The sequence below is a fragment of the Neovison vison genome, chromosome 8 (assembly GCF_020171115.1).
Source record: "Neovison vison isolate M4711 chromosome 8, ASM_NN_V1, whole genome shotgun sequence".
Lineage (NCBI taxonomy): Eukaryota > Metazoa > Chordata > Mammalia > Carnivora > Mustelidae > Neogale > Neogale vison.
This window is the reverse complement of record NC_058098.1, coordinates 67,201,549-67,226,127: the sequence shown is the minus strand read 5'-3', so window position 1 is coordinate 67,226,127 and position 24,579 is coordinate 67,201,549. Positions and strand designations below refer to the sequence as shown.

The window sequence follows — 24,579 nt, the reverse complement described above, 5'->3', positions numbered from 1 at the left end:
TAAATGCTCACAGCCCACAGTTTGAGAAATGAATTCTCCAGCATCTCTTCCTTTTAAAAAATAACAGCATACATACACAAGTAAAACACATGACCATTTGTCACTCTCATAGTGCCCACTGACATGATGTGGGGTGCGTTCTTTCTCACACATCCCTCCTGGGCTCCCCTAGTCCTGCGGAGCAGGGTCCAGTAGGCTGCTGTGATGATGGAGGGCAGGGTCACATTTCGTGAAGGGTTCCTCAAGCCTGCTGAGCAAGGAGGACTCTCAGCTCTCATTCCACTCACCAGGTTTCCCCTCTATGCCACCCAGAATCGCCAGCCGCGCCGACATCAAACCGAGCCCCAGGTAGCTGTGGAAAGAAAAGTCTGCGTGAGGGGCTCGCCTGCCACAGCAACCACTGGGTAACACCTTCATTACTGCTTCCAGTTCACCTGGCCTAAATCCAAAACAAGTGGGAAAGGGAGGAAACCTGTGGCGAGGCAGCAGACTTTCTGCTTCTAGAAGCCTTTCTTTATGGAGGTTATGAGGTGTAAGACATTCATGCAGACACCCCAGCTGTCACCATACAAAACTCTAGGGATCCCAGGAGAGGCACTTCCCAGCTCAAGCCTGTGTAATCACAAGATACTGTAATAAAATGAATGCTATTTGCTAGGCATTCAGCTCAATAAGTGAAAGCCTGTTACTTAACAGGGGCTTGCCTAGGAGCCTCAGATGCCAGTGAATGACACAGATGTGCCCTGATCTTTATGGAGTGCATATGCTTTACACCAAGAATTGACTGAAGGTGCCATGTGGTAAACAAATGGCCAAGAAAATTCCTGCACAATCCATGGGCTCTTCCCCGCCTTTTAGAAACCTCTTCCAAAGCAGAACAAAATAAACACACACAAAAAAAGAAATGGGATTTTACTGTAGGTGAACTAAAAAATAAAGTGGGGAGAAGGCAGGAGGAGAAAGGAACAGCAAGGGAGGAGGAAGTGCTAGAGGGAGAGCTTCCAGCAGTGGGGTTTCCAGGTGCTCTGGGTCACGGCACAGGGCTGGCTGAGCAACAATCCTGGATGCGCAGCCTCTCCCTCTTCCCCCAACTCCCAAACAAACCTGTAAGAATAGAGCTTGTAGGTCCGATTAAACATCTGGAGTGACGTCAGGTAGCCAGGCGGGGAGGTCTGGAGGGTGTCCTGAAGAAGAACATGAAAGTTATTATCCTTCCTGCCGGTCTTTCTTTTGAAAATACCAGGGTATTCATAGAGGTATTCAATTAAATTAGTTTTTCATTAAGTCACATGTTGTGAAAGAGTTTGAATAAGCAAGGAAAAATAAAATTACCAAAATGAAAAAATGTTTTTCCTCCTAACTAACATTTACCATTCTGACAAATATGGCCCAACCAAGACAACTGTGAATAAATTTAAGTAAGCTTCCACTGTAAACTAAAAATAAGAAGAAGAAAGTGGTGGGTGAGGGATGCACTGTGGTTAGAGCAGCAGATGGTCCAGACTAGAAGCATTTTCATCTCCTTTACAATGTCTCATCCCACAGGGCTTGAGGCTCTCTCCCCTTCTAGGAGTAGACTAAGTAATGGCCCCCTTTCTGGCTTGTCCTGGGGGAAAAAGGGACATCGCACATCCCGTGGTTGGCCCTGAGGGTTCTAGGTAGTACCTAATTTATCATCGCACTGAAGATCAACTTTCCATTTTTCCTCCCCAGGCAAAATTAAAATCAAGTGAAGGAGCATTAATTGTGAATGAATCTGGCCTTCAGGACAGAAACTGAATGCACAGGCGGAGAGGCACCAGGTTAACCTCCAGGTTAACGGGCCTTTCCTAAGGGACTGCAACTCCTGGTTGCAGGTGGCTTTTGGAGGGTGGGGGCCACAGTGGAGCAGCAAGGGCTGGTTACCTCAACTCTCGGAAGGAAGGTGATCTGAGTGGATCCTCCGCCTAAATCCAGCATGCCCACACTGCTCCTTCCTGGGGTTTTCAAACTGCCTGGAGCAGAGTGAGTAGAAAAACAGCACTGTCACATAGTAAATACATGAGAACAGGTGAAAAAGTACAGCTAGTTTGAGAGCCAAGCCCCACAGTGGAAAGAAAAACAGACAAGCAACTGTGGGTATTTAACAATCTCCATGGAAGGATGCACATGTTGAAGGGACATGAATGTGGCTCTGCCAGCTGTGGCTTTAATTTGAACAATGTAAAACAATACTGACCTTCAGCAGAGAATCAATCGGGGCCTGCCTTATCTACTGCTCATCCCCAAGGACACTGACTTCCATCACATCCCTTCATGCCCAGAGGCATGCATCCCCCAGCACTGTGCTCCTAATGTGTCCCTTAACATGGCTTTCCATCCCCAAGGGGCAAATTCTGTTACAAAGCTTCTTTCTTTTTCCATACATGCATCTCACACACACTGGTCTTTGCCATAATTATAATAAAAGGTACAAAAGCAACCTATACTGAGAATAATCTAAGAAAAATGATTCCTTGTCATCTTGTTCCAAGAACAGATGTTTCTGTTCCCTCTTCTACCTACAGAAGAGGAATTCATTTTTAAGGTGAAGAGCATTCCCACCACATTGAATAACTGAAAGTATAACAGGTTTTCTTCATGACTTCTCTTAGAAATGAGAGGACAGGGCCCCTGGCTGAAGCAGATACAGGAAGCAGGAACTATACTGTAGAAATCCAGGCCTACAAAGAAGCTCCTTTCCCCAGCATTTTTATCTGGAAGCTTGATATTCGCCCGATGAGCCCTCACTCAATCTAATGCCCTACTTTGAGCCAGTACCACTCCAGAAACCCAAGGGGTTATTTGAAAGAGTAGAAATGAGACCTCTGCCATCAAGAATGGCATCTGTGGACTGTCTGCTTCAGGGAGAGGGAGGAAGAATGTACCTGTTAGGAAGTTGACAGTGATCCACGCTGAAACGCCTACAAGAGAGGGTCATAGACAGCATGTGAATCACCTGAGATGGCTGTAAACAACACATGCACTCAAATGACCACTTTGAGATTCCAGGAGCTCAAAGTGAGCGCCCCTCACTCCTCAGCCTCCAGATCAGCTACAGGAAGAGGCAGTGGTCATCAAGCCACCCAGCAGCTTCTGGCAGACTATTCCAGAAGATGCCATACTACAACACCACAATACTCGGCCAAATGTCACATCTCTCCCTCCTATTCTTTATCATGAACTTCTTCCTTTTGGAAAGAGAATTTTGCTCTCCCTCTCCCCTGGTCATATTTTAAAATCAGGAGCTGGTGAAGAACCTGACGGTCTCTATCTCAGCATTAACAAACTTCTAAAATCTGGGGATTCTCTCTAAATGTTCTTAAAGCTGAAAAGATGATTTGTTTTCAGAAACTTCATCTGTGCCAGGTTTGGAGCTCGTTGAGATGAGAATCTGTCTCTAATACTGGCCCCCCAGAGATCCTCTGAAGACAATGACACCGAATACAATCGGACTGTCACTTTGGTTCTTGCTTGCCCATATCTGCCTGAGGAGAAAGCTCCCATAGCAGCCCTGCACATGGCCTGTCTCCCAGGACAGCCTCGTTGCACAGAGAGCTCCTGGAGACCCTACCTTCATCCGTTCCATTCATGATGGAAACACAGTCCTCTCCTACAAGGAAGGGCGATGCCTTAAACACTTCTTTCACCTAAATGTAAAGGGAGACACGCCGTTATCCTTTACAGTCAAAATTCAAAGTTTCCAATTACACTGTGCTTTCAGCAGGTCATGACAAAACAGCAGAGGGTGTCAGCTGGTGCTGTGAAGTAATAAAATTCATGTCTTATTTTAAATTTCTCGAATCCTCTGCAAGTGATATCCTTATCTACTGCCTGGACTGGTGGAGGCAGATGCTACCCTGAAGAAAACCTTCTTTTTAAAATTTTTTTATTGTTATGTTAGTCACCATACATCATTAGCAGTGTTCCAAGATTCATTGTTTATGCACCACACCCAGTGCTCCATGCAATATGTGCCCTCCAAAATACCCACCATCAGGCTCACCCATCCCCCCAACCCCTTCCCTCTAAAACTGTTTCTCAGAGTCCACAGTCTCTCATGGTTCATCTCCCCCTCCGATTTTCCCCCTTCACTTTTCCTCTCCTTCTCCTAATGTCTTCCATGTTATTCCTTATGCTCTACAAGTAAGTGAAACCATATGATAACTGACTCTCTCTGCTTGACTTATTTCACTCAGCATAATCTCCCCCAGTCCTGTCCATGTTGATAAGTTAGGTATTCACCCTTTCTGATGGCTGAGTAATATTCCATTGTATATACGGACCAAAGCTTCTTTATCCATCATCTGTTGAAGGGCATCTCAGTTCTTTCCACAGTTTGGCTATTGTGGACATGGTTGCTATGAACATCGGGGTGCATTTGGCCCTTCTTTTCACTACATCTGTATCTTTGGGGTAAATACCCAGTAGTGCAAGTGCCAGGTCATAGGGTAACTATATTTTTAATATTTTAAGGAACCTCCACAGTTTTCCAAAGTGGCTGCACCAACTTTCATTCCCACCAACAGTGTAAGGGGTTCCCCTTTCTCCACATCCTCTCCAATGTGTGTTTGAAGAACCCTGTTTTAAAGCCACTCTGGGCTAGAAGAGCTCAGGGCACCTTGAACCTGCTAGGCCCCCAAACACTGCCCTGCTTTAGACTGGAGATGAGGCTCCAGCAGCTCCTCAAAGCAGAGCTCAGCCTGGGACCCAGGAGGTGGCCCTGTAGCCAGGAGGTAAAGGCAGTGAGCAGCAGCATTTGGGTGCACTTCCTTCCCCATTTTTTAGCAAGTACTGACATACAGAAACTTCAGTACATCTGCACATCCCAACTACACCTGTGACCTACAATCAGACTTGAGCATGTAGAGGTAACTTTTACAATGGACCTTGACCAATGTATAACATTTCATCATTTAGCAGCTGCATAGTTTAGAAACAGTACTAAGGATGAAAAGCAGTTTTCCTAATGGGCCTGACAACAAGAACTGTACAGGCACTTGTAAGAAACAGGGTTTATAGTTTTTTTGCAGGGCTGCCGCTAGGCTTGGCAGCAATCTGGGCCATGTGAGAGTCAGATCCTGGCAGGGGAAGGGTAAAGGCCTCCTCAGCAGTTACATCTGTGGATCAGACCAAGAGAAGAATTGGCAGTTACCATGAGAACATGCAGCCTGGAAATGAAGTGTCAGGAACTCAGACTTCTATAGCCCTCTACAAGGATCTAGTCTCTGCATGGGGGGAAGCCCTTCAAAAGGCCTCAACACATACTTAAAGTTACTGTTATTACATAACAAGGTTCATTATAGAAAACAGGAACAGCTAAAGGTGATGCTGTTAACATTTTTATGTGTTTTCCTCTTCAGGAAGCTTCTACATAGCCCATTTGACTGCTCAGACACTGGCTGAGTATCTGGTGTTTTCAGTTATCCTAAGCTATCCACCAGCCCCTACCACCCCCCCAACCCCGCTGGGGGAAATGGGTAAAATCACCTTTTGCAGTAACTTTTGAGCCTTTTCTCCTGGTAAGAGACGTAAACCAGCTGTGGCCTTGAGGACCAAGGGGGTGGCCTTCCAAAAGTCAAAAGGAACATCCTGTTTAGCTACATCCAGTAATTCCTGAATTCCTGAAGTGCTCTGTGAATGTGGTAAAAGTAGGGTCTGTCAAAGCTCAGCATACAGGGTCACAGATGCTCCCCCAACCCTTTCGGCTTTATTAACTTACAAACACATCCTCTTCTATCTTTCCAAACTGGCAGAAAACAACCCAAGTGGTGCTTGTGAGTGTGAGGGGTATAGGGACCAGGCGAGTACAGAGCAACACTCCTGGCAGTGGTGCATGGTGGGGTGAAGGCACATAAGAGGGTTCTGCTATTCTAAACTCTGGCCTAGCCCCATCACCAACCCTCACCAGATGATCTCAGATGAGCTGTGACTCCTCTGGACATCATGAATGAATCCTGGGGTTTCTCATGGGGCTGAAAACCCCAAAGGAATCATCTATACCTGCCAGAATGCTTGAAATCCAAAACTGGCTAAGGCCCTGTGTCAGTGCAAAGGTGGGAAAACAACTTTGGTAAAGTAGTTCTGGATATTACCAACAGCTACAAAGCTGAGGGAACAATTTGGCAAGGCCTGCCCAAGGAGAAAACGTACATTCCTCTTACTCAGAAATCTCATTCTATGAATTCATCTGAGATGGATGCCCTTATATATGTGGGTAATGAAGTTCAATAAGGTGACAAACTGTAGCCTTTCTCAGACATTACCTGAATGTCCTTCAGGGGAGGTATGGTTCCCATAAATTCAATGTACCCGTACACACTGCAATATCATTGCCAGAAAAATAAAGGAAGCCCTTCTTATTCTGATAGTAAATACTCTCTCTGTTATATTGATGAGGGACACAAGTAAGTACATGACAACATGAATGCCATTCTATTGTTTATGTGAAATAAACAGGGGAAAGGGAAGAATACAGATGAATTTGTTCATAGGTATGTCAACAAGCCCTTGAAAGACGTAAGAAACCAGGGGGCACCTGGGTGGCTCAGTGGGTTAAGCCTCTGTCTTCAGCTCTGTCCTCGGATCGAGTCCCGTATCGGGCTCTCTGCTCAGCAGGGAGCCTTCCCGCTCTCTCTCTGGCTGCCTCTCTGCCTACTTGTGATCTCTCTGTCAAATAAATAAAATCTTAAAAAAAAAAAAAGAAAAGAAAAGAAACCAGGATCACCAGCCCTCCTAGGGAAGAATGGAGCAGGAGGAACACTCTCATCACCTGCCCTGTGAAGCTGTGAAATATGCCCCACTTGAATATGCATTGCCTAAAACAACTAAGGTTTTAAAAATCTTACGAGTTTATTCTAAAGCTACCTAATTTACTCATGTGTAATATTATAGTTACTCTAACATCACTCATTTTGATTTTTGTTTTCAACTTGTTTTTTAACCAAGCCAGAGGAAAGCAGTCCTATGAATTTACTATCTGAGATCAAGATGGACCTGTGCACAAAAATGTGTATTACTTTTTTTTTTTTTAAGATTTTATTTATTTATTTGAAAAAGAGACAGAGTACAAGCAGGGGCAGCAGCAGAGGGAGAAGTAGACTCCCCACTGGGGAGCCTGACATGAGGCTCAAACCCAGGAGCCCAGGATCATGCCCTGAACTGAGCCACTCAGGTGCCCTGATGTATTAGCTTTGAAGACATACTTGACTCAAAAGGAAATTGTAGCTATGTTACTACCCAGTCCATTTCATCAGCACCTTAGCAGAAATACAGGTGTCCTGAATTAGTGCAGCTGTAAGCTTTAAGGAGTTGAGAAGTATAAAAGTTACGAATTTACAAAAATCATTATTGGACAGTTTAAGTAAATCATTTTTACACTATTTGGTTTTGTGGATTTTTGCAAAATACATTTTTTTAATTTTTTTTAATTTTTAATTTTTTTTAAGATTTTTTATTATTATTATTTTTTTAATTTGTCAGAGAGAGAGGGAGAGAGAGCGAGCACAGGCAGACAGAGAGGCAGGCAGAGGCAGAGGGAGACGCAGGCTCCCTGCCGAGCAAGGAGCCCGATGTGGGACTCGATCCCAGGACGCTGGGATCATGACCTGAGCCGAAGGCAGCTGCTTAACCAACTGAGCCACCCAGGCGTCCCGCAAAATACATTTTAAGTTCAATTTTTTGGTCAACTTTTGTCATCTTCAGTTGAAGTAACTGGAACAAAAACAATTAAACCCTCAAACACTGTTTTTTTGGTCAGTTTGTAGCCTTTGTGTTTTTGAACTGCGCCAAGACTTCTGGGTGGCATGCCTGGTGGTTGGGGGAAGGGCCTGGGAAGCTGGAGTGTGGGGGAAGGTGGTGAAGTAGGGGTAGTGGTCCTCCTTTGGCCCCATGCACTGTACCAGTTTCCCCCAACTGACTATCCTAAATAGCATGAAATGTCTCAGGGCAGCACCATCAGAGACGCTTTCCTCTGCAAAGATCAACGCACTCGAGAAAGCGAGTTGGCTTTAACAAATTGCCGAGTTGAAAAACAAATCTGAAGAACAAATAGACCTGAGAGAAAATCATTACCTTTTCAACATCATCAGCATAAGCAGAAAGACCTGGCTTCAGTGCTTTGAATGTCTCATGGGTCAATGTGGGAGTTTCTAAGAGGAAAACATGTTTAAAAAAAAAAAAGTACAAATGTGAACATATATATGAATATATACAATTATGGCTAGCCACCCTTTTTAAAGGCAAATGTCTGAAATCAGACCAATTCCAAAGTGACCGGAACACTGCCTCTTTAGCCCAGATAAACAAAATAAGCATTCTACCTGATGCTTTGGTCAGAACTTAAAAAAAAAACCCCAACTTTACTGAGGTACGATTTACATATAAAACTATATCCATCTAAACTGCTGAATTTTAATATGGTTAATTCCTGTTACATTGAGGAGCAGGGCAGATGATTCTAAACTGCAAATATAAAAGTTATTTTTCTATCCTGGGATAGGTGTAGTAGGTTCTAAAGAACATTTTTTTTTCTCTCTTCATTTAAAAAAACAGTTGTCCTAAATTATGAAGGCCCTGGATTCATGTGCATACAGCAGGGGACTGTTTAGAGGCACATTGGTGGCCAAGGGATGTTGGCCTGAATTTGGACATGAAGACCCAAGAGGAAAAATCAGGTACAGAACTTTTTGAAAGGAGGTCTCTTTAGAGATAAAACACTGGACTATGGCTATTAAAGGATTACATGCTGACAAGTTGTCTTAAAAGCTTAAAAACCATTTTTGGAGATAGGTAGGTCTGGCAGATAAAAACAACTATGGAAGTGAGTTAAAAGATAAAGCAGATGAAAAGTAAAACATGACAGCTCTGGAGAGAGCTACTAACAGTGTCTGTTGCCACCAGCTCTGTTAAATGCCCAGAACAGTGTCTACTCAAAAGGTATTGAGGGTCAGCAAAGAACCAGCTGTGGCCAATAGACCTACTGAGCATTCAGGGGGAAAATCAGGCTAGAAGCTGGAGGGTGACTCTCAGAGCAGGAGGGTACAAGAGGTGACAGGAAAGGAGATCAAAGGGAGAAAGGATAGAGTATGGAGCTGCACACTGGACTGGATCTCCCCACAGAAGCAGCTATAGGGAGAACACACATAAACTCCCTCCACCCTAGTGCCGGAAGCCTGCGGACCCCCATCCGCAGTTTATAACACAGGTTATAATGGGGCTCAGGCTCCAGCTCCCTTCTCACTACTGAGGCCACTCTCATCTGTCACTCTGACTGGACCCACTAGGCTGCACCATGTCAGTTTAGGTCCCAGTTCCTTGGCTAGTTCATGACTTCCAGACTCTGCCTCATACTAGCCCAAGTCAGGGGCAACTTCCTACCTTAAACTCTCTCAATGCAGCTTCTGGCCTAAGTCACGATCCTGGCCACCTGACCTGCTGCTGAATGCTGGGATTAGACAGGCCACCCAACACCCTCAGGGATCTCAGATACCTTCAGGTGGTCACCAGAAGCTACTGTGAGTAAGGATAGTCAGGGAGTCCTGGGAAACTTAGATTCCTGGGCCCCAACCCACACCTGAACCAGCCTCTGGGAACCTGTATTTTTGACAAGCTTCCAGGTGAGTCCGAGGCAGGGCATCCAGCCTAACCACTGTGCTGTAAGTGAAAGAGATCCCAAGAGCTCTGCTGTGAGTGAAGAGATCCTAGCAGTGAGAGGCCAAGGCACTCTACCCAGCACACCTCCAGGCTGCCGGTTGAACTGGAAGATGTGGACGCGGGTTCCAGTGCTTCCTGCATCAAACATGATGCCGTAGAAAACTTCATGACCATGTGCAGCTGTCCCTGGGGCACTGTGAGCCTGGTGGCCCCTCCGGGCCCCTGATGCCACCTCAGTGATGCTGAAGAAGGCTTGGGTGGCAGAGGCCCAGTGCCACTTGATGTAGGCGACATAGATGAACAGGCATATGAACAGCCCCAGGGGGTACGCCACCTTTGTCATCTTCAAGTTCCCATTATTTGGTATTTTTCTCATTTCTCTGTCTGCTGAGGACTGTGCTGCAGCTGCTGAAGGGAAGGCAGGAAAGACATGTTAGGATACAAGCTTCTGGGGCAAGTCAGAAATTCCTATGCTTAGGGACAAAACGGTCAGCCAGAAACTGGTCTGCATTTTCCCCCTGGAATCAGAAGTTTCATTCAGTCCTCAAAGTGCTTCCAGAGGTATGAGCCCAATTTACAGAAGAGAACAGAAACTGGAGTTTACAAAGACTAGAAAACCTGTTCAAGGCAGCAGGTCCTGGAGGGTCTGACTTGGGGCACAGACCCACAACTGCTGGCTCTAAGGCCTAAGCCTGGTCCCCAGCAAGTAATGTTCCAGACTAGTGGTTTTTGGACTTGTTGCCACTTTAAAAAGCCACATGTAAATGGTGTCCCCAAACTTTTCAAGGTACATAAACACATGTCCAATTCATTTATCTTCTATACAGATATTCAATTCTTAGAAGGTTTAAAGTCTCATCCCTTGGGAACTACAGAGAGCCCCAGCCATATCTGAGAAATGCAGCTCATTTTCCTGGAGGTTTCACAGATGTCTCTTTTCCCTCAGGTACTACACTTGCCAAGGAGGAAATAATGCCTGTGTGCTTTCCAAGCTTATGAAAATCCTACCTGAATATCAAAAGAACTACCTCAGCACCACTGTCTTTGTTCAATGCCCCCTGCACCCCCAAATGAATGCATTTGTTTGGGCTTTCTTAGCAGCTTCTGATGTAAGACACCATGCTTCAAAGTTTGGAGAGAAAACAGTGGAATATGGCTATTAAAGGATTACATGCTGACAACCCAAGGCTTCAAAGGACAAGAAGTGGCGTACTTGATTCTCAGGGATCCCCTACCCTTGAGGAATGTCCACCTGTGTCCATCCCTGACTCTGTTGTGGCAAGTGGAGTGGACACTTCTAGAGGTAAGGAGACAGGAAAGTGCCATGTTGAAAGAAAGGCACATAACAGACCAATATCCCTGATAAACATGGATGCAAAAATTCTCACCAAGATACTAGGCAATAGGATCCAATAATACATTAAGATCCAATAATACAGGGGCGCCTGGGTGGCTCAGTGGGTTAAACCTCTGCCTTCGGCTCAGGTCATGATCTCAGAGTCTTGGGATCGAGTCCCGCATCGGGCTCTCTGCTCAGCGGGGAGCCTGCTTCCTCCTCTCCCTCTGCCTGCCTCTCTGCCTGCTTGTGATCTCTCTGTCAGATAAATAAATAAAATCTTTAAAAAAAAAAAAGATCCAATAATACAGGGAGAGAGTGGTGGGTGGGGTTACAGACATTGGGGAAGATATGTGCTATGGTGAGTGCTATGAAGTGTGTAAACCTGGCGATTCACAGACCTGCACCCCTGGGGCTAATAATACATTATATGTTTATTAAAAAAATAATAAAGATTATTTTAAAAAAAGATCTAACAAAACATTAAGAAGACTGTTCACAAAAAAAAAAAAAAAAAAAGACTGTTCACCACAACCAAGTAGGATTTATTCTTGGGCTGCAAGGTGGTTCAACATCCGCAAATCAATCAAGATACATCACAATAAAAGAAAGGATAAGGCCCATACAATCCTCTCAATTGATGCAGAAAAAGCATTTGATAAAATACAGCATCCTGGGGCACCTGGGTGGCTCAGTAGGTTAAAGCCTCTGCCTTCGGCTCAGGTCATGATTTCAGGGTTCTGGGAAAGAGTCCCGCATCGGGCTTCATGCTCAGCAGGGAGCCGGCTTCCCTTCCTCTCTCTCTCTGTCTGCTGCTCTGCCTACTTGTGATCTCTGTCTGTCAAATAAATAAATAAGATCTTTTAAAAACAAAAAACAAAGCAAAACAAAATACAGCATCCTTTCTTAAAACTCTCCACAGTGGTAAAGGGAATATACCTCAATATCATAAAAGCCACTTATGAAAAGCCCACAGAGAGTATCATTCTCAATGGGGAAAAACTGAGAGCTTTTCCCCTGAAGTCAGGAACACGACAGTGATGCCCACTCTCAACTACTTTGTTCTACATAGTGCTAGAAGTCCTAGCCTCAGCAATCGTAAATAAAAAGAAATAAAAGACATCCAAATCGGCAAAAAAGTCAAACTCTCACTCTTTGCAAATGACATGATATTCTATGTGGAAAACCCAAAAGACTCTAACCAAGAATTGCTATAACTTATACAGGAATTCAGCAAATCAGCTGCATTTCTATAGACTAACAATGAGACAGAACAAAGAGAAATTAAGAACTTGATCCAAATTCTAATTGCACCAAAAACTGTAAGATACTTGGGAATAACCCTAACCAAAGAAGGACTTATACTCTGAAAACTTATAGAACACTTACGGAAGAAATTGAGGAGGTACACAAAGAAATGGAAAAACATTCCATGCTCATTGCACTACTGGTTATAAACCCCAAAGATACAGATGTAGTGAAAAGAAGGGCCATCTGTACCCCAATGACAGGCTACAGAACATGTCTCAATATATGTTTTTAATTAACATATAATGTATTATTTGCTCCAGGGGTACAGGTCTGTGAATCATCAGGCTTACACATTTCACAGCACTCACCATAGCACATGCCCTCCCTCCCCAATGTCCATAACCCAGCCACCCTATCCCTACCTCTCTACTCCCCAGCAACTCTGTTTGTTTCATGAGATTAAGAGTCTCTTATGGTTTGTCTCCCTCTCATCTTGTTTCATTTTTTCCTTCCCAACCCCCAACAGCTCCCTGCCCTGCTTCTCAAATTCCTCACATTAGAGATCATATGATAACTTTCCTCCTCTGATTGACTTATTTCACTCAGCACAATACCCTCTAGTTCCATCCATGTTGTTGCAAATGACAAGGTTTCATTTCTTTTTTGTTTTCTAAGATTTTATTTATTTATTTGACAGACAGAGATCACAAGTAGGCAGAGAGGCAGGCAGAGAGAGAGAGGAAGGGAAGCAGGCTCCCTGCTGAGCAGAAAGCCCGATGCTCAATCCTAGGACCCTGGGATCATGACCTGAGCCAAAGGCAGAGGCTTTAACCCACTGAGACACCCAGGCGCCCCAAGATTTCATTTCTTTTGATGGCTACATCGTATTCCGTGGTGTATATATATACCACATATTCTTTATCCATTCACCTATTGTTGAACACCTAGACTCTTTCCATAGTTTGGAGATTGTGGACATTGCTGCTATAAACATTTGGGTGCACATGTCCCTTCGGATCACTACATTTGTATATTTAGGGTAAATACCCAGTAGTGCCATTGCTGGGTCATTGGGTAGCTCTATTTTAAACTTTTTGAGGAACCTCCATGCTGTTTTCCAGAGTGGCTGCACCAGCTTGCATTTCACCAACAGTGTAGGTGTTCTCCACATCCTCGCCAGCACCTGTCATTTCCTGACTTGTTAATTTTAGCCATTCTGACTGGTATGAGGTGGTATCTCATTGTGGTTTTGATTTGTATTTCCCTGATACTGAGTGATGTGGAGCACTTTTTCATGTGTCTGTTGGCCACTTGGATGTCTTCTTTGCAGAAATGTCTATTCATATTTTCTGCCCATTTCTTGATTGGATTATTTGTTCTTTGGGTGTTGAGTTTGGTAAGTTCTTTATAGATTTTGGATACTAGCCCTTTATCTGATATGTCATTTGTGAGTATCTTCTCCCATTCTGTCAGTTGTCTTTTGGTTTTGTTGACTATTTCCTTTGCTGTGCAAAAGGTTTTGATCTTGATGAAGTCCTAATAGTTCACTTTTGCTCTTGCTTCCCTTGCCTTTGGCAATGTTTCTAGGAAGAAGTTGCTGTAGCTGAGGTCAAAGAGATTGCTGGCTGTGTTCTCCTCAAGGATTTTGATGAATTCCTGTCTCACAATGAGGTCTTTCATCCATTTTGAGTCTGTTTGTGTATGGTGTAAGGAAATGGTCCAGTTTCATTCTTCTGCATGTGACTGTTCAATTTTCCCAACACCATTTGTTGAAGAGATTGTCTTTTTTCCATTGGGCATTCTTTCCTGCTTTGTCGAAGATTAGTAGACCATAGTGTTGAGGGTCTATTTCTGGGCTCTCTATTCTGCTCTATTGATCTATGTGTCTATTTTTGTGCCAGTACCATACTGTCTTTTTTTTTTTTTTGACAGACAGAGATCACAAGTAGGCAGAGAGGCAGGCAGAGAGAGAGAGAGGAGGAAGCAGGCTCCCTGTGGAGCAGAGAGCCCAATGTGGGGCTCGATCCCAGGACCCCGGGATCATGACCTGAGCCGAAAGCGGAGGCTTCAACCCACTGAGCCACTCAGGAGCCGCCATATTGTCTTGATTACAGCTTTGTAATAGGGCTTGAAGTCTGGAATCGTGATACCACCAACTTGTTTTTCTTTTTCAATATTCCTCTGGCTATTTGGGGTCTTTTCTGGTTCCATATAAATTTTAGCATTATTTGCTCCATTTCTTTGAAAATAAAAAATTGATGGTATTTTGATAGGGATTGTGTTAAATGTGTAGATTGCTTTAGGTAGCATAGACATTTTCACAATATTTGTTCTTCCAATCTGTGATCACGGATCATTTTTCCATTTCTTTGTGTCTTCCTCAATTTCTTTCATGAGTACTTGACAGTTTTTTGAGTATAGATTCTTTGCCTCTTTGGTTAGGTTTATTCCTAGGTGTCTTATGGTTTTGGATGCATCTGTAAATGGGATCGACTCCTTACTTTCTTTTCTCTGTCTTGTTGGTGTATAGAAATGCAACTGAGTTCTGTGCATTGATTTTATATCCTGACCCTTTACTGAATTCCTGTATGCGTTTTAGTAGTTTTGGAGTGGAGTCTTTTGGGTTTTGTGTAGAATAAAGTATCATATCATCTGTAAAGAGTGAAAGTTTGACTTCTTTGCTGATTCAGATGTTTAATTTCTTTTTGTTGTCTGATTACTGAGGCTAGGATTTCTAGTACTATGTTGAGTAGCAGTGGTGATAGTGGATATCCCTGCTATGATCCTGACCTTAGGGAAAAAGCTCTCAGTATTTCCCCATTGAGAATAATATTCACTATGGGTTTTTCATAGATGGCTTTTATGATATTGAGGTATGTACCTTCTATCCCTACACTCTGAAGAGCTTTGATCGTGAAAGGATGCTGTACTTTGTCAAATGCTTTTCAGCATCTAATGACAGTATCATATGGTACTTGTTCTTTATTAATGTATTGTATCACATTGATTGACTTGTAGATATTGAACCAACCTTGCAGCCCAGGAATAAATCTCTCTTAGTTGTGGTGAATAATCCTTTTAGTGTACTGTTGGGTCCTACTGGCTAGTATTTTGGTGAGAATTTTTACATCCTTGTTCATCAAGGATATATATTTTAAAAGATCACAAAGTATATATTCTGATCACAATGGAATGAGACTAGAAGTTAACAGGAAAAGGAAAGCTAGAACATCCCCAAATACCTGGAAACTAAATACCACACTTTAAAAAAAAATTTTTTTTTTATTTATTTGTGATAAAACAAGAGTGAAAGGATCTATGTGAGATAGAACAAGAGAGAGCATGGGGCAAAGAGAGAAACAGACTCCCCTGTTAAGCAGGGAGCCCAATGCAGGGCTTGATCCCACGACCCTGAGATCATGACCTGAGCCAAAGGCAGACTTAACCAACTGAGCCACCCAGGTGCCCCTAAATACCATACTCTTAAAACAACCAATGGGTCATAAAAGAAATCAAAAGGGAAATCAGAAAGTATCTTGTGACAAATGAAAATGAAAACACAACATATCAAAACTTATGGAATGCAGTTAAAGCAGTACCAATAGGGGAGCTTTGCGCAGTGGCAGTATCGTAGCCAATGAGGTTTATCCGAAGCAATTATTGCTAATTGAAAACTTTTCCCAATAGGGAAAATTATACCTGTAAATGCTCACATTAAAAGAAAAGATTTCAAACCAACGACCTAACTGTATACCTTAAGAAACTAGAAAAGAACAACTTATTTATTTTTAAACATTTTTTAAAAATTTAAATTAAATTAGCCAACATCATTAGTTTCAAATGTAGTGTTCAGTAATTCATCAGTTGCATATAACATCCCATGCTCATCACATCAGGGGCCCTCCTTAATGCCCATTACTAAGTTACCCCATCCCCCCACCCACATACTTATTTTTAAACATTTTTAATTTTTATTTATTTTTTATAAGTAGCCTCCACATCTAGCATGGAGCACAACACAGGGCTTGAACTTAGGACCCTCAGATGAAGACTTGAGTAGAAATCAAGAGTTGGATGCTTAACCATCAGTTGGATGGTTAAGCTCAGATGGATACTGAGCCACACAGGTGCCCCCCAAAAGAATTAATTAAGCACAAAGCTAGAAGAAAACAAACAACAAAAATTAAAGCAGGATAAATAGAGGATAGAAAAACAACAGAGAAATATCCATGAAACTAAGAGTTGGTTCTTTGAAAAGATGGCCATAACTAAAACCTTCAGCTATCTTAACTAAGGAATAAAGAAAGAAGACTCAAATTATAACTAAAATCAGAAATGAAAGAAACATTACTACTGATTTTATAGAATTAAAATGCTTATAAGAGTATTATGAACTGTTGTACACTAATAAATTGGATAACCTACATGAAATAAACAAATTCCTAGAAACATACAATCTACCAAGATGAATTATGAAGAAATAAAAATCTAAAGACACATAACTAGTAAGGCGACCAAATCAGTATTCAAAAATCTCCCAACAAAGAAAAGCCCTGGCCCAAATGAATACTGATTTGTTGGTCACCTCTGATTTTACCAAATATTTCAAGAAGAATTCCAAAATCTTCCCAAAAAATGAAGAGAAGGGACCACTTCTTAACTCATTCTATGAGGCCAGCATTACCCCAACACCAAAGCCAGACAAAGACACTACAAAAATATACAGACCATCATTCTTTATGAATAGTGATGTAAAAATCCTCAAAAAAAAAAAAAATAGCAGCAAACTGAATTCAGCCACAGAGCAAAGGGACTAAGTGGGATTTATTCCTGGAATACAAGGATGGTTCAAGATTTGAAAATCCATCAAGGCAAATATATCACATTAACAGAATAAAGGGGGGAGGGTGCCTCAGTGGCTCAGTTGGTTAAGTATCCAACTTTTGATTTCAGCTCAGGTCATGATCTTGCAGTCATGAGATCTGGCCCACTGGACTCTGTGCTGTGCACAGAATCTGCCTGTCTGTCTCCCTCTGCTTCTTCTCCAGCTCTTTCTCTCTCTCTCTCTCTTTCTCTCTCCCTCTCTCTCTCTCTCACACACACACACTCTCTCTCTCTCAAATAAGTAAGTAAAAATTAAATCTTAAAAAAACACCCAGGATAAAGGGGAAAATCAATATGATCATCTCAATTGATGCAGAAAAAGCATTTAATAAAACCTGATACCTTTCCATAATGAACACAACCAATAAACAGGAATAGGAGGAAATTACCTCAACATAATAAAGGCCATAAATGAAAATCCAACAGCTAACATGATACTCAGTGGTGAAAGACTGAAAACTCTTTTACTTTAAAATCAGGACCAAGAAAGAATGTCTGTTTTCAATGCTTCCCTTCAACATAGTACTGGAAGTTCTAGCCAGATCAATTAGGAAAGAAAAAAAAATAAAAGCCATCCAATTTGGGAAGGAAGAAGTAAAACTATCTGTTCATAGATTAAATGATCTTATTTGTAGAAAGCCCTAAAGATTCCACAAGGAAGGAAAATAACTGTTAGAACTAATAATTTCAACAGTACATAATATCAACACACAAAAATCAGTTGTTTCTATCCATTATAATGAACAATTTGAAAAGGAAGAAAACAATTCTATTAACAATAGCATCAAAAAGAATAAAATACTTAAAAATAAAGTTGACCAAGGAAGTGAAAGCCTTGTACCCTGAACACTACAAAACATAGCTGAAAGAAAATTAAGAGTCAAATAGATACCCTGCATTCATGGATGGGAAGACTTAATATTGATAAAGGTATCAATACTAGCTATAGTGGTCCACAGATTCAATTCAATCCCTATAAAAATCCAAATGACTTTTTTTTTTTTTGGTAGAGACAGGGAAAAAAATTCTAACATTCATAGGAGATACAAGGAATCTCAAGGGACCCCAAATCACAAAACAATCCTGAAAAGAACAAAGTTGGAAGCCTAATACTCCCTGATTTCAAAACTATAAAACTATAAAGCCACACTAATAAACAACTTGTGGTAGTGGTATAAAGACAGACACAAAAACAAATGGAACAGAACAGAAACCCCAGAAATAAACCTTCACATACATGATAAAATGATCTTTGACAAGGGTACCAAGACCATTAATAGGGGAAAGGACAGTCTCCTTAACAAACGGTACTGGCAAAACTGGATATCCACCTAAAAAGGACTGAAGTTGGATCCTTACCTTACAGCATATGCAGAAACTAACCCAAAATGGATTGAAGACCTAAGTATAAAACCTAAAACTATATAAACTCCTAGAAGAAAGTATAGTAGAAAAGCTCTGTAACGTTGAATTTGGCGATGATTTCTTGGAAAAGTACCAGAAGCAAAAACAGGACAGCAAAAGCAAAAAGACAAATGTGACAATTAAAAAAACTATGCATCAATGGACACTAACCACACAGAGAAAAGGCAACCCACAGGATAGGAAGACATATTTGCAAATCATATCTGCTCAGAGATTAATATCTGGAATACAGAGAACTAAAACTCGACAACAAAAAAACTGAACTTAATTGATAGCATGAATGTATGCAAAACATCTGGATACACACCTCTTTAAAGATACATAAATGACTGGAGCGCCTGGGTGGCTCAGTAGGTTAAAGCCTCTGCCTTCGGCTCGGGTCATGATCCCAGGGTCCTGGGATTGAGCCCCATATCGGGCTCTCTGCTCAGCGGGGAGCCTGCTTCCCCTTTTCTCTCTCTGCCTGACCTCTCTGCCTACTTGTGATCTCTCTCTCTCTGTCAAATAAATAAATAAATAAATAAAATCTTAAAAAAAAAAAAAGATACATAAATGACGAACAAGCATATGAAAAGATGCTCAACAGCACTAATCATTAGATGTGCAAAACCACAATGACATATTATCTCACACCCATTAGGATAGCCACTAACGTGTTGGAAAAGGGATGGAGAAATTAGAACCCCTGTGGGATTATATATATTTTTTAAAGATTTTATTTGACAGAGAGTGTGTGCATATAAGCAGTGAGAGAAGGGGAGTGGCAGGCAGAGGGAGAGGGAGAAACGGGCTTCCTGCTGAGCAAGAAGCCCAATGCCAGGCTCGATCCCAGGACTCTGGGATCATGATCTGAGCCCATGGCAGATGCTTAACTGACTGAGACACCTAGCTATCCCCCTCTGTGGGATTATAAAATGGTTGAACCACTATGGAGAATAGCACAGATGTTCCTCAAAAACTAAAAGTAGAATCACCATATAGATCCAGCAATCTTATTTCTGGGTATATATCAGAAAAAGAATTGAAAGCAGGGTCTTGAAGAGAGAACTTGCATACCCATGTTCACTGCCACATTATTCACAATAGCCAAGAGATGGAAACAGCTCCAAATCCACTGATTTTGGATAAAGAAATGTAGTTGGATAAAGAATGGATAAAGAAAATGTAGTGTACATACAAAATGGATTATTATTCCGCCTTAAAAAGGAAGGAAACTGACCATGCTACAACATGGAACCTTGAAGACACAATGCTAAATGAAATTAGTCAGTCACAACTGAACTAACAGTCCACTTACATCAATTATCTAGAGTAGTCAAATTCAGAGACAGAGTGTAGAATAGTGGTTCCAGGGGTTGGGGTAGGGCAGGGAATGTTGAATGAGTGCATAGACTCAGTTTGAAATGATGAAAAAGTTCTGGAGATGAATAGCTATGATGGGCACAACAATGTGAATGTAATGAATGCCACTAACTGTAAACTTAAAATCGCTGAAAAGGTAAATTTTATGTTATATATATTTTCCACAAGAAAAAAAATCCTTTAATGGCTCGGAGGCCAGACAGGTAACAAAAATGAGTTCTGTGGGCACAGGACTAAAGGCAGTGGTGGAGGGAGAAGGAAGAGGGCTGGCCCTATTGCATCAAACGTTTAAAGTTTCAATCCTGCCTCACCTCACTCTCTCAACAACAGCAGCCGGTCATGTCCTAATGTGATTCTTTCTACCTTAAGCATTTTTTTTTTTTTTAAATCTTGTTCCTTTGGTCCTTTCTCCATACTCCTACAAAATCTACCCAAGATGTTTACTGCCACTCTGAACCTTGGCAGCTAGAGGCTTCTCTCTTCGGCTTTTCAGTGTCCCTGAGTAAAAAGTATGTGGAGTTGTTCATTTCACCTTTCTTTCCCCTGGTTAGAGTGCCTCTCTAGAAACAGGGACCAGCCCACTTGTCCTGGGTCTTCCAACCCCAAAACAAGGCCAGAGCCCAGTAGCCATTCAGTCAATACTTGCTAGTGAAGAAGGCTATCTGAGAGTCTAGCTGATGGAGCCATCAACAGTGCTTCAGGACCCAGATGATGGCCACCAACAGAGTAGGCCATTTAGGAAGGGGCTATTTGGGCAGGAGACAATTGCGACCAGGTTTTCAGTATGTTAAATCTGAAATGACAGCAGGACATTGGTCAGAAATGGAACTGACCCTTGTGAAACAGCAGGTTTGGGGCTGGGACCTAGGGAATGATCTGCAATTTTGTTTAATGATTTCTTAGCAATGGAAAACTCTGGGTTACAGTAACCTAATGAAAGGAGGCCTGTGAGAAGTTTAGTTGTAGGGTGAGTGCTAGGTCACATTTCAGCCTCTGCTCATTCCTGGGTCTTCTTTGGGGACGCCTGGGTGGCTCAGTTGGTTGGACGACTGCCTTCGGCTCAGGTCGTGATCCTGGAGTCCCGGGATCGAGTCCCGCATCAGGCTCCCAGCTCCATGGGGAGTCTGCTTCTCCCTCTGACCTTCTCCTCGCCCATGCTCTTTCTCACTGTCTCTCTCTCAAATAAATAAATAAAATCTTTAAAAAAAAAAAAAGTATTTTTGGACAATGTTCTAAAGCAACTATTTCTAAGGATGAACAATAAGGACACAAAAGTAATACTAATAATAAAAGTAATACATTTTATAATCTGACACTGTTTTAAAAGATCCTTCTTCTTTTTCTTCTTTTTCTTTTTTTCTTCTTTTTTTTTTCCCCTTGCTCTCCTGTTCCTCTCTGCCAGTGGGCCAGTGCAGCACCGGTATAAGACCCTTTCACATAATCAACTTTTATTATGCCCTATGTTAGTCTAAGAACCATGACCTACATGATGAGATTAATCTGATCATGGTGGTGGTACAACAAATTTTGAGGTAAAGGTTGCTCTTTATTAAACTTGTCTACCCACGGCGCCTGGGTGCTCAGTTGGTTAAGCAACTGGGCTAAGGTCACGATCCCAGAGTCCTGGGATCACGGCCCGCATCGGGCTCCCAGTTCCACGGGGAGTCTGTTTCTCCCTCTGACCTTTTCCCCTCTCATGCTCTGTCTCTAATAAATAAAAAAATGAAATCTTTTAAAATAAATAAATAAACTTAACTACCCACTAAAAAAAATACTCTTTACATACGCTATATCCTGTTGAGAGAACCACAAAGCCAACACTTACACCAAACAACAGAGGACAACTTATTTCTATATAATAGTGCCAAGACCCAGGGAGTATCTGTAAACAGACTTGCCTGGAATCATGTGGTGAGGCACAGACAAGACTTTGTGGCTTCTGTTTCCAAATCAAATGTGCTCCATCATTTCACTTTCCCTATTAACATTAAGACTCTACTTTAGACAACCAAAAAATATCACATGAAATTACATGCATATCATCATTACAGTTACACACCAACAAGCTCAGCCCAACATAAACAGAGTCCAAACATAAAACATTTAAGGGAGCACAGAGCTTGGAACAGCCTGGCCCACAGGCACCTCCATGTCCTGGAGGTGCAAACCTAAAAGCCAGCTTCACTCCGTTGGGTTAAGGTGTTCAGTAATACTAAGCACTGTAAGACAATTTCCAGAGGAGCAAACTGCATTTCCATGGGCACCATTAACACCATAGTGTAATGTGTCAATCAGGTTCTTCCTAGAGGTCTGCTCAAGAAAACGACCCAGCTTTAGTTTTGTCCTTTATAAGAGAGAGAGAGAGAGTCTAGAACAAGGCCATAAGGAAGGGTAAGCCAGGTGGGGAATAAGAAGTGGGCTGGGAGTAGGGTGGGGCATGATGGAAAGGTGCACAAAGGCAAACAGGTTTGGCTCAGCAAACCTGTACTCATCTGGCTCCTATCGGGGGCTACCATTTGTCAAATGGAGGTCGGGGTCAGAGAGAATTTGGGTGTGGAACAGTGGTGCCGGAGGCAGGTGCCTGCCCCATCCCTCAGCTTTCTAGGAGCTGGGGAAGGCAGGTGAGCTCTTGGAAATATAAGCTTTATCTGATATGGATCAGTGGCCACACAAACTCTTAGCCAGTTTCTTCAAGGTTTTCCTTTAAAGTACACAAAAGAGCCATGTGTGCAAATGACTTCCACATATGCTAAAAACCTATCCAAAATTAAACGACATTAACAAACCACTACTTGTTCTCCTGGAGGTTTAGACTTCTTTCTCCTTTTCTGAAAAAAAATATACATACAGGAGTCAGCCCTGTTAACACCACCGGTTGTTTCCTTTCCACAAGACACAGTGGGTGGGGAAGCTCTTCCAGATCTCTTTACATGGTTGTCCACCTCTCTGATTTTTCATATCAGGTTCCACAAGGGAGAGAGACACACATCATACTAGCCAATTGATGCTTACAAGGGAAGAAATGGGGAGTACAGAAAACAATTTCTGGATTTATACTACTATGCCCCCCACTACCCCACCCCCACAAACCTTGTTATCCTATTGGTAACACCAACAGGAGAACCTCCCCCAGACAAAACCGAATTCCCCACCCATCATGGCTCTTGCACAGTGGTCAGAAAGCCCTTGTAATCACAGTTGCTATCTACCTATCCCCAAGAATCTCCCTTCTAGAGTTTCAGATTCCCTCACTGCGGGGGGTGGGGGGGGTGGGGGGGTGGAGGACTATGGGCTAGGACCACCACAGGATCTTAAGGATGGAATGCACGTGTCTGGAGGGACAACTGGAGCTACCCAGACACTTCTGGGTGGCTGATTCTGTTGGAAGGACACCTGGGATATGGAGCGCTGTGCTCATCATAATCAACAAAAACAAGTCAGGCTTTCCCCCAACCGTTAAAACCATTTTATGGCTCCGAGCTGAACTTAATATACAGCCACCCTTCCTTCCTCCATGGTCCCTGTCCATCTCTCCCTCCTCTTTCATTTTCCTGACTCGAGGATTTCCACTGAAGGGAGTCGAGCCTGGTGTCCAGCTCCATCCACCTCAGGGTGTCTTTCTCCTTCTCTCTCTTTCTGATAGCCTGGAGCACTGTTCGCTCGTGCCTCAGCTCAGGCAGAACCACCTTGAGCTCTTCTGGTCACCAGAGCAATGTCAGAATTTACTGTCCTCCCATCTGCAGTAGTCTCAGAATGGCATGGTCTTGCCTGTTACCTGGGCTTTCCAACTAGGCTGTGAGGCCCAGGAAGGAAGGGGGCCTCGCCAGTCCTTCCCCTGTTGGATCTCCTGCAGCTGGCGTAGAGCTGGGAAGCGGGTCAGCAAACGCTGAATGAATGAATGCAGCAGCTCCAGGCTTCCTCTGGGTAGAGACCCTTGCTGTCTGGCCAATCCAGTAACCAGAACGCGGATCGCTTCCCTCACAGGTCAGCCGAACCCAGAGTTCTGGAAGGACGAATGGAGCCAGGACAGGAAGGCAGCAAGAGGGAAGACCCGCGTGCGAATGACCCGGAGTCCGCCTGCTGGAGCCGCTGCTAGAGACCAAGGAGCTGACAGGTGTGTGGGTCTAGATCCCCAAGACCCCGACCCTCTTCCACTCAGGCCCCCTCCTGCGCGCAGTACGCCGGGCTGCCCACGTGCAGCTGCTCGGGCCCTGCGGGTTCCGCCAGCCCCACAGGCGCCCCCGGACCGCCCTTACCCGGCAGGGTCCCCTCTGCCTTACCACCGAGGGAGGTTCTTTTTCCCGGGAGCGGGCGGGCGCCAGAGTAAGCTTCCCAGCTCTCGCACCCGGCCGGCGTTACCCGGGCCTCCGCCTACAAGCCGCGATCCCGTGGATCCCGGGAGCAGGAGTCCCGCCCACGTGCTCGTCGCGTCACCCGCCGGGCGGAGCCGGCCGTTGGGGGCCCAGCGCGCAGGCGCGGCGGACCGGCGGGGCGGGGTGGACCCCGCTGCGCAGACGCGGGCGCGTGTTCTGGCGGGTGGGTGTTGCAGTTCCCTTCAGAATAGGTTTGCCTACTGTCAGCCCTGGCCAGGATCTTGGCCCGTCTGGCCTCCAGAGCGCCAGTCCGGCCCTCGCCGGCCGGATTCGGCT

General features: G+C 43.4%; 1 protein-coding gene and 1 pseudogene across 13 annotated transcripts in view; one reads left to right on the top strand and one right to left on the bottom strand.

Moving 5' to 3' along the window:
• The window catches only part of ENTPD6 (ectonucleoside triphosphate diphosphohydrolase 6), a 43,623-nt gene extending 19,272 nt beyond the window's left edge, over positions 1-24,351 (bottom strand). The window contains exons 1-11 of one of the 13 annotated variants that reach the window (XM_044263824.1): positions 24,211-24,351; positions 23,706-24,022; positions 21,829-21,908; positions 9,757-10,080; positions 8,092-8,168; positions 5,509-5,652; positions 3,593-3,668; positions 2,907-2,942; positions 1,906-1,994; positions 1,105-1,184; positions 288-352 (exon numbers count right to left, since the gene is read on the bottom strand). In XM_044263824.1, coding sequence (XP_044119759.1) covers positions 288-352; positions 1,105-1,184; positions 1,906-1,994; positions 2,907-2,942; positions 3,593-3,668; positions 5,509-5,652; positions 8,092-8,168; positions 9,757-10,080; positions 21,829-21,838 — 901 coding nt within the window. In that variant the 5' untranslated portion in view covers positions 21,839-21,908; positions 23,706-24,022; positions 24,211-24,351. Of the gene's footprint in view, positions 1-287; positions 353-1,104; positions 1,185-1,905; positions 1,995-2,906; positions 2,943-3,592; positions 3,669-5,508; positions 5,653-8,091; positions 8,169-9,756; positions 10,081-11,690; positions 11,713-21,828; positions 21,909-22,716; positions 22,938-23,705; positions 24,023-24,186 lie in introns of those variants that run through there. The other 12 variants (XM_044263811.1, XM_044263812.1, XM_044263814.1 and 9 more) reach the window with 12 other exon arrangements.
• On the top strand, positions 15,868-15,948 carry LOC122916600 (annotated as a pseudogene).
• Positions 24,352-24,579: the final 228 nt, after the last annotated feature.